Here is a 10594-nt window from a genome sequence, read left to right on the forward strand (position 1 = left end):
TCATTAATCAGCCAGACATAAGGAAAAACTTCATGCCTAATGATCACAGTACTTCTGTTGAGTTTTCTTCTTACAAAGAATGTCTTTTATTAATATTGATGAATTTTGTGGATTTCCAGTTTTTGTTCCCTTGTTTTCCGCTGTAGATATATGATTGTTAAGTTAATCTTAAAATTACCTTATACCTTTAATCCACATTTCAAACGTATGTATTTGACATGAAGAATGTATTTTGTTTGTATTTAGGTTTAAGAGCCCATGTTTCTCTAGTAACATAGTTCTACCAGAAAATAGTATTTCAGTAGGTGGCAGTGTTCTCCCTGAGTTTTTATTTAGTCCTGGCGTTGCATCTTTAGGATCTTTTGGGAAGCAAAATTTTGGTGGTTGTTAAGGTTACTAAAGATCCTAGATTTCTCTAATGATTGTAGTGAAATTATTCTAATGTTGTGGTTTTATTGAGAGTCCATCTTGTACAAAAGTTTAGCAAGTTTTTAATATCGTTCATTGTTTTCTGATTGATTCTGTGCTCGTTATTGAGTTACTTACTTAAAAGTGAAAACATGTATAAAGTCCATTAGGTATTTAAGTGTATCGAATGACATATTTGCTTCTAAATATTATTAGGGGATTGAGGACTCTTAGGAGGATAACAGTGGGACAGAGTAGCATAGAGTACAATGCAGAGGATGGCCCCACGTCCATACTAGCACTTAGGAGAGTGTGAAAATTTAATCCACGGTGAAAATGGTGCTTTCTCATAAACTCAGAAGAATGCTGTGCACTTCATAAAGTGCCAAGAAACAGTATAGCTACAGAGTGACTGGTTTCTAGATATAAATTGGCTTATTTTAAAAAATGCCTGAGCAGAACAAAATATGTCTTCAAAACAGCAGCTTCATTGACAAAAGAAAGGATTTCACAAATAATTGGGGTTTACATTTTTCAATAATACTTGTACGTTTGGATCACAATATCATTAACTGTGAACAGCATCTGGAAGGGCATGAGGGCAGCATTCAGAATGGGAGTCACAAATGGAAAGAGTTGGGATATGAGAAACAGATGGTCAGGATTTAGCTGAAATCCATACTCCTTGTTTAAGTCCTTATTTGTATGTCTCATCTATCTTTCCTCTCTAATTTATTATAACCATGCTTCTTATTTTAGTGCTTCAATTACTGTCTTAGACCTAGGGTACCAATTTGTTTGAGACTTTGCATTTCAAATTGACAGATTCTTCCTCCTGGTGGTATACATATTTTCTGCTCCCATCGCTGCTCCCCCACCCCCACCACCATTACCTGGTTAAAAATTTACTGGAGTTAATAAATATGTCCCTAGAATTGTATGCTTAAGCATATTAAAGACTTAACTCTACTAAGAATGGTAATGCTTTTTATGCTTAGCTAATACCTGTGATTTAAATGGTTGCCATTTAAAAATACTATTTTGCAGAGGAGAACCTGAGATAGATAGATAGAAGATCCATCTCAAGTCATTTAAGAAACCACTAGAGAGGCTGCTTGTCAAGTCTTCTTTCCTGATTTTTCTTATCCTAATTTTTATTATAAATTAGTCTTTTATTGTTACTTGAAAACAGGAACTAGAAATTAAAATCATTTATATCATGCACATATTTACATAATCTAAACACAGATTTCGCACATGACAGGTACTTGATCTTCTCAACAGGCTTATTATTGGTTTTATACCACAATTGTTAGCAATTACATACATGTGGTCTCTTTTAAGTACTTCCTATTAGTAAATATGTCATAGTCTGCTTAGTAGTTATATTAGTTTAAAAGTTTAGTGTAAAAATGGGATTTCTGTGGGTTGAATCAGTTAAAATGCACTAAGTAGCTTTGCTATTTGAAGAAATAATTAAATAAGTATATTTTTGTGTAATTTTGGATTTTCATGGCTGGATTTGCTTCACTTTTGATAATCTAAGCTTAACAAATTGAAATAATTTGGGAGTGGCAATAAAATTTTATTATATTTCCTTACAAAAGAGTTATCACTATAGTGTAAAATATATTATGGAATGAATGAAATTCTACAGATTAAATTCCTTAGGCCAAGAGGATCTCTTTTATAATTGTCTTTTAAATTTATCATGCCCTCTTTCTAAGAATGTAATGTGTCTTTATTATTTCAACCTTCTCAGGCCTGCTTCTTTTCTTCAGAGGATTTGTTAATTACCTGAAAGTCAGAAACATGTCTGAAAGTATGGCAGCTGCTCATAGAACAAGATATTTCTTCTTATTATAGAGGTAAGAAATATTAATAACTCTTTATTCCCCTTGTATTCATTCATCAGATGCATGTTAAATGCTTAATGTGTACCCATGTTGTCTGCTCAAATTTAGCATATTTATTTTTGTACTGTTAACAGTTCCAATTGCAATTTAAGAAGTTATAAACTTTTAAGGTAACTTAATTTTTTAAAATTGAATTTCAGACATTTTAATTTTTAAAATTATATTCTGAGAAGTTCCCGTCGTGGCTCAGTGGTTAACGTACCCGACTAGTATCCATGAGGACGTGGGTTCAATCCCTGGCCTCACTCAGTGGGTTAAGGATCTGGTGTTACCCTGAGCTGTGGTGTAGGTTGCAGACATGGCTTGGATCTGGCATGTCTGTGGCTGTGGCATAGGCCGGCGACTACAGCTCTGCTTCCATCCCCAGCCTGGGAAGCTCCAGATGTTGTAGGTGCAGCCCTAAAAAAAAAAAAAAAAAAAAAAAAAGAAGAAAGAAAAAGACTATATACATACTCTGAGTAAACTACAACTTCAAATCAGACTTTCAAACTTCTTTTTAAAGCTTGACCAGACCACAGGATGTATAGGAAGTAACCACCAGCACAGCATTTGAAGACTCAAAAAAAAAAAAAATATGACAAAACACTTATACTTTATGGGCATTTTGCATAAAACAATGTGAAATTCACATAGATACCTGGTAGATTAAAAAAAAAAAAAAATCCAAATCTGTGATTGAAAAGCAGTTTGCCATGCCCTGATCTTAAAAAAAAAGTGGATCAAGGAATAAAAAGTTCTGTGAAGAAAGTAGGAGTTCCATTATTATTTTCTTAATGTGTACCAGTTTCTATCAACAGTGAAGGCTACAACTTGAATAAGTGGGTACAAGAAATGAGCAGAGGTTGTCTTACTAGTTATCCAGTGAGTCTCTGGAGGCTGTGTATATAGTAAAGGCATTTATTTATTGCACAGCTAGTAAATGTTCACATGAAGAGATCTCATAGCTCCATTCTCTGTATTGCTTTTAAGGTAAATATTATACACTTCATATCTGTAAGTAAATGATCCAAAGTTTTAAAGTGTTTGAACTGCATAAGCAATATGCATACTGGAACACCTACCTTCTGGATGTATGTTTAAGTGCAGAAGGTTTCAAGGTTGCTGTGGCTCAGTATAAATAAATTGTATGCTTTGTGATTTGGCTGCTTAAATTTTATGCTTGTGTGAGTTTTACATAAGCTAACATAATTTACGTATTTCTGCTTAAAGAGTACAATGAATAAAATTGCATTTCTGGATTATATTAAAGTATCATTTTAAATGTTCCATTAAAGTTTCTTTCCTCCTGCTGGAAGATGTCACATTTTCTCTTTAACTGGTAAAATGTCTTTTTTTTTTTTAATTGTTTTGTTGAGTTTTGTTTATTTATTATTTATTTATTTATTTATTTTTTGGTCTTTCTGCCTTTTCTAGGGCTGCTCCTGTGGCATATGGAGGTTCCCAGGCTAGGGGTCTAATCAGAGCTGTAGCCCCCGGCCTACGCCAGAGCCACAGCAACACACCAGAGCCACAGCAACGCAGATCCGAGCCTCTTCTTCGACCTACGCCACAGCTCATGGCAACACCAGATCCTTAACCCACTGAACAAGGCCAGGGATCGAACCGCAACCTCATGGTTCCTAGTCGGATTCATTAACCACTGAGCCACAACGGGAACTCCTAACTGGTAAAATGTCTTTACAAGTAGTGACCGTAAGAATTTGTCAGTGTTACCTGTAAGATAAAAGGCAAAGTAATTTTTCTAATTTAAATGGTATTCAGTGTGATTATCTTGCTTGCATTTTTCAAGAGTCTAAAACATAATGTAAATATTTTATAGATGGTCTCTTTTAGAAGCTTAAACTTTAGAATGTATTCTGATATATGCTACTGTGTCATTCTTACCAAAAGGATATTATATACTTAATATAATATTTTTGTAAGACGGGTTTTTTTATTGTGCTATCATTTAGATAATTGAAACTTAATACATTTTAAGACTAATCTTTCTTTGTCCCCAGACTGCATCGACCAGACATTCCTTTCTTATACCAATGTGAAATTTCCAGATCATCTGTAAATCTGCAACTTTAATAGGATAGAAGACTACTAAAAACGGAAGACAAATTAGTGAAGAAAAGATAGAGCTTCAAAATTGAATGGCAGAGTGGTTTATGCTTAAAAGCCATTTCTGTTCATTCTCTTAATATTTCATTTGCTTTGCGCATTTGCATATGTGCCCATTTAAAAGATTTGCATATTCTTGAAAGAAACCAGAAACCGTAAAGTTGTAGCAGTAAAGTTTCGTCATATTTGATTAGTGTTTGATATAATTGAAAGAGTTGAGTGATAAACAGTCTTCCAGCATGTAAATGTCATTGACTTCTGACCTGACATTTAGTATAATAAAAATGAAATGATTAACCATGTCAAATGCTTTAGTTTCTGGCTCTTAGATTTATCTAGTAACTCTGCACATCCTTTGTTATATATAAAATTTTTTGAAACTTGCAGTGCTGATTATTAGAAAGGCTTTGTCAGATTTTTGAACATGATATTTACATCATTATTTAGCAAAACGTTATGTAAATAACCATGCATAAATTACTTTCTGCATTGTTTTCTTAGAAATTGTGTCTAGATATCTTTTCATTAATTTTAAATTAAGTGGACTTAATATATATAGAAAATTTTGCCGTCAAAGATAGTTTGTTTTAGGACAAATTTTAAGAAAAATGTGGGTATTCCTCATGTCCTTTGTAAGAAAATCCTTTTTTTTTTTAAAGGGACATGCCAGTTTTAGGAATTCTCAAATGAGAAGCTTGGTTTTCAGCCATTGTCCATCCTAGATATTCTTGCAGGCAGAATTGTATTAGATATTATATTTATTTCATTTAAGACTTTTTGAAAATTAATTTTCTGAATAAGATATTCTCATTTGCATTTTGTCTTTTAAAAGGCCAATAAAAGTATCTTTCAATATCATTGCAATATTTTTCTTCTTTAGATGTTTAACTTAGGAAAGAAAAACTTGTGCTTTTAAAAGCTTCTTGCTTTATGATTGTAGGCTTAAATTGTAAAAATCATTTCCTGAATTGAGATATACAAAATATCTGTTTTCAAGTTATGCAAATGTGTCTGTGGAATATAGGGGTTGTGAGTGTGGTTTGTGAGAGTGTGAGTATGTATTGTTACTGCTGGAATCTGTTTTACATTCATAAGCTACTACATTTTGCAAATCATTTTATGTCTCATCTGTTTTCTTTTCAGTTATATCTTTGCTTTTGAATGCCAGCATTAAAAATGATGGGAATTATATCATCTTTTAAACTTAAAAATCATTTAATACAGCTATATAGAACTCATAAAACTGATTGCTTGTTTATTATTAGACACCGACTACTAAAAGGTACATCTAAAACGATTCAGGATCACTTGTTCCATTTCTGAACACAAAATTTATTACGCTTTATAACTTCTTTTGTATTTCTCTGTATTTTCTTATTTACTTCATTGTCTTTGATAAATAAAACATGCAGTTTTGTTTTGCTAATTGAGCCTCCTATTTTTTTGTTTTCCCACATTCATTCTCCTCCCCTGCATAGAAGTTTTATTGTTGATTAAAGTACCCGTATGACACCCCTTTCAGTAAAACAATAGCCTGAGGTAAAGAAAATAAAATATTTAATTTAGTGGCCTGATTTGGAAATTAATTAAAAGTAGAATTTACTTATAAGAAATGTAAACTAGCGCTAGGTCTCTGTTGCATATTAATTTCCTGTGGGCCTATACTTTGTTCTTTGTAATATATATATATTGCTTTTTAGGGCTACACGTGTGGCATATGGAAGTTCCCAAGCTAGGGGGTTGAATTGGAACTGCAGCCGCCAGCCTGCACCCCAGCTCACAGCAACACCAGATCCTTAACCCACTAAGGGAGGCCACAGATCAAACCCACATCCTCATGGTTACTAGTCGGGTTCCTTACCACTGAGCCACAACGGGAACTCTCCTTTGTAATGATTTCTGAGTGAAATTAAGCTATGATACATGGTAAGTTAAAATGACTAATCATCTATCATCCATCAATTTACTAAAATTTTATTTTTGTTTTTGTGGTGTTTATATTTGGTTTCTGCATGTGAATGTGTTGACCCAGTGTCAAAACTTCACTTTTTATTTTGATTTTTTTTCCCCCAAAGTTGTAAGATTCAAGTGTGCGTGTTGCATAATCCTTTATAATTGGTACAGTTCATTGGTAGTCTTAAACCTCATCATCCAATCAGGGATTTCAGAATATTATGTTAAGAAAGTGAACGTTCTCCTTTGCATTTATCAAATCCTCCGTACAGTTCCTGTGTGCTTGGATGGATGGAATAGCTGCTGTTGTATTTTGGAGACACTCAACTGCCTTTGCATTTTGCCTTAAAGAGTGAAAATCACATCCTTGTTAGGGTATCTAAACAGTTTTTGAATGAATGTGATTGGGGCTTGGAAGTTAATACAAAAAGGAATCACATTTTTTTTTTCTGTAATATTTGAATAAGCTTAGTTATGCCCAGAAAAATCCATTTTTATGTTTTTAGAACATAAACTGAATTTAAGGTAAACTACAACTTCTCTGTAGTGTGTTCAAGATACATTTTTGAAATTTAAAATTAAAAAACAAATTCTGTCATACTTGGTTTAAGTGAAAATATCTTTTTAAAAGAACAGATATAAATCTCTAGCCTTTTATTCCGAATGGATACACTCTATCCTGTGCTTTTGAAGTTCATAAATTTTAACCTATTAAGACAATAATCATTAACATTTCCAGCAAAACCTCTAATAGCAGGAAAATGGAGTTCAAAAAGTCCAAGCGAAGAAAAATTCAGGGTTTCTTAATTTCACATAATTTTTTTTCAACTGGTCCATACTCTAATGATAGTGCACCTGATACTCTAACTAGAGTGACATATATCCTGAGTTTGCTCATAATAGACCTGGTTATTCCTATTTTCTCAGCTTATACAGTGCCTCCTTTCTAGTAAGTGTCCTAATTTGGAGGAGATATTATATGATTGCCCTGTATATAACCACACTGTACTGAGAAGTGACTGTCTAAACCCACTACCCTTTGAGAGAAGGAACTGCAGTATTAGAGCAGGAGCTAATTACTCTTGTCCCAGCCTTGCCTAGACACCATTTGTTTGATGTGTAGAACATGCATAGTACGTATCTTTTCTTTTAATAGAAGTTGTATTGGAATGATTCCACTTATGGTAAATAGTAAACAGTGAGCTTTTATATATTTGAACTGCTATTAATTGTTCTTTTAATTGTTTCAAATAGTCCTGAAATACTGGTATATTATTTTTTAAAACCTCCTTCTTGGTAAAATTCAACTCTTAGATGATAATGTGCCATTTATTATTGAATGTCCTTGCCCATATATAAAACATGCTAATATGTGTTTTACTTGTTAATAAAGTTCGATAAATGTGGAAATGTGAACCTGTCATGCATCCTTTTGAAAATCAGTTTGATTCGTAATGTATTATTGGCCTCACAAAATGTTCATGTGATAGAAGTTATGTGACGTGAAAATAACTGGCATGGAATTCGGTTGGAGTGTGGAAGGAACTTCATTTAACTTGTCACAGTAATTTGTATGTCAGGAGACAGATGGCAGTTTAATTTTAACAAATGCAAAAAAGTCAGCTTTATGAAGATAATTTATGTTTATTTCTACTTTGCAAAAAGATCAGTGGTCACCACAGGTCAGACTTGCTTATGAGTGTGTATTCTTATTTGGGACATATGACCTCAATGCAACCTTCTCTAAAGTTATTTAGAAAAAAAGAAGCAGCTCGTTCTTACTTCATAAAGTTAAAAAGAAAAAGTTTATTTTGAATTCACATGTTTGCTTATTTTCACTTTACTCTCTTGATATTTTCAACTTAGTTGTTTTAGTTTTGTTTTGTTTTTGTTTGGAGAGATGGAGCTACCTGCTTCTAGATTCATTTGGTTTTCACGGAAACCATTTTTTAAAAAATTCAGTAGCTAAATAGGGAAGAGATAGGGCTATTACCCTACAAAGCTGTTAAGCTGAGGTGATAACAAGCCCAAATCACATCCTTCTGTTCACAGAATCTTGGAGGTGGTTTTCCTCTCTCTCAAACCTGCAAAACAAAGCAAGCAAACGCACTTGATGACTTTCTTACTCCTTTGTGTTTGTTTGAATTAAAACAATGCTTTACTTTTAGTGGCACTGGGAGAAGGGTCACAAGCCTTCCTTAGAGCAGTTTCTTTTCTTCTTTTAGCTTTCCCAGAAGCAAAGCGAGATCAGTAAGTAAAATAAAAGTTGACCCAAAGCTCAGAAGAAATCTGGAGGGCAGCCTCTGCTCTCAGAATATGGAAAGTAACAAATACTCTTGTTGGAAAGTATTTCCTCTTTATAGGTACAGGAATAGTACTTGTGCATAAAGCCCTAGTGTGGAAATGTTTATCATGTCTTTAACTTACCATAAATAAGTGAAATAGAGTATTTATTAAAGATGTAACAATGAACAGCAAACTTATTCATGAAAACTCTAATCCATCCCTAATCTGTTTATTTGCAGTTTAATTTTGACATATTGGGAGGGTTCTTCGTATATAACGATGTAATGTTAAAACATTTCTTAAGTATATTTCCAATGGGAAAACCATATCCTGCAAAACCCCGAAGTCCTAATTTGCCCAACCCATCTGATGAGATATAGGTCACATCTGCAAGAATACTGTGGGCATCAGTCATAACCTTGGCCTTTTCTTTTTTTTCTTTTGGTCTTTTTGCCTTTTCTAGGGCAGCTCCCGCGGCATATGGAGGTTCCCAGGCTAGGGGTCGAATCGGAGCTGTAGCCACCAGCCTACACCAGAGCCACAGCAACGCGGGATCCTAGCCTCGTCTGCAACCTACACCACAGCTCACGGCAATGCTGGATCCTTAACCCGCTGAGCAAAGGCCAGGGATTGAACCCAAAACCTCATGGTTCCTAGTTGGATTCATTAACCACTGCATCACGATGGGAACTCCATAACTTTGGCCTTTTCTGCTGAAGAACTTTTACAGTCTGTGCTGGGAAGTGGATATTTTGGTCTACGTGGGACAAGCCCCACCCAGGCTGCCTGCATCCAGGGTTTCAATGCAGTTTAGTCCAATGCCGCCTCCTTTTCCTATCAGGTTACTCTCTCCGAGCCTGGATTCCAGAGCAGGTGACTTAGGTCAGCTCAACACAATAGCGCTTCCTTATGTAAGAGCTTGAGGGGAAAGAATAATGTCTACAACTTGTCAACTCATCTCTGCTTGTACCACTGCCAAATTTGGGGGTGTATTTCACTTCTGTTTTGTTCTAAATGCCAACGAATGGTTGGGCCATGCCTGGGGCTCCTTTAGTCATCAGTCTTATGTGCTGTTAAGTGAGTTTTTGGGTTAGAGACACAGCACAGAGGGCACCGCTGTAAGATTACTCAAGCTGCCGTGACACTTAACGTGACCCTTAGGGTTGCCGGAGCTGACCACACCAAAGAGCCGTGATCAGAACCTTCATCCTTTTGAAAAAAGCACGAACGTCATATTCCGTACAGTTCATGGTGCTTTGCCACTGCTGGACGATGATCGTATTCATTATTTTATTATTATATAGAAGGCTGTCATGCACATCTCTATAAAGTATTTTTTCTTCTGTTGAATTTTTCCATGTGACAAATTCCCATAGACGAGCTTATTAAAACTACTTCAAATGACAATTATGACAATTGCTAGAAGTAAAATTTAGGGTAAATCTTTGTTAAGAAAAAAAGAACGTAATTTGCCTGAAAATTCGTAGTAACTCTACCTGAGGTCAAGATCTGGGAGGAAAGTGTTAGAATGAAAATTATATCAAGATAATAAGATTATGAGTAATTTCTTTTTTTTTTTTTTTTTTGTCTTTTTAGCTATTTCTTAGGCCACTCCTGCGGCATATGGAGGTTCCCAGGCTAGGGGTTCAATCGGAGCTGTAGCCACCGGCCTACGCCAGAGCCACAGCAACTCGGGATCCGAGCCGCGTCTGCAACCTACACCACAGGTCACGGCAATGCCGGATCGTTAACCCACTGAGCAAGGGCAGGGACCGAACCCGCAACCTCATGGTTCCTAGTCGAATTCGTTAACCGCTGCGCCACGACGGGAACTCCTAATTTCTTTTTTAAAAGTTTATAAAATGATGTCAAAATTTTCAGAAAGAGCACTCAAGTTTTCTAATTATAGGGACACATGAATTTCT

At 34.9% G+C, this 10594-nt stretch overlaps 1 protein-coding gene across 1 annotated transcript in view; it reads left to right on the top strand.

The window, feature by feature from the left end:
• The window catches only part of NDFIP2 (Nedd4 family interacting protein 2), a 66325-nt gene extending 58536 nt beyond the window's left edge, over positions 1-7789 (top strand). Inside the window, exons 7-8 of the mRNA XM_001926577.5 lie at positions 2171-2276; positions 4325-7789. Of these exons, the coding sequence (XP_001926612.1) occupies positions 2171-2274 (104 nt within the window). The 3' untranslated portion in view covers positions 2275-2276; positions 4325-7789. The remainder of the gene's footprint in view (positions 1-2170; positions 2277-4324) is intronic.

This window comes from Sus scrofa, chromosome 11, assembly GCF_000003025.6.
Source record: "Sus scrofa isolate TJ Tabasco breed Duroc chromosome 11, Sscrofa11.1, whole genome shotgun sequence".
NCBI lineage: Eukaryota > Metazoa > Chordata > Mammalia > Artiodactyla > Suidae > Sus > Sus scrofa.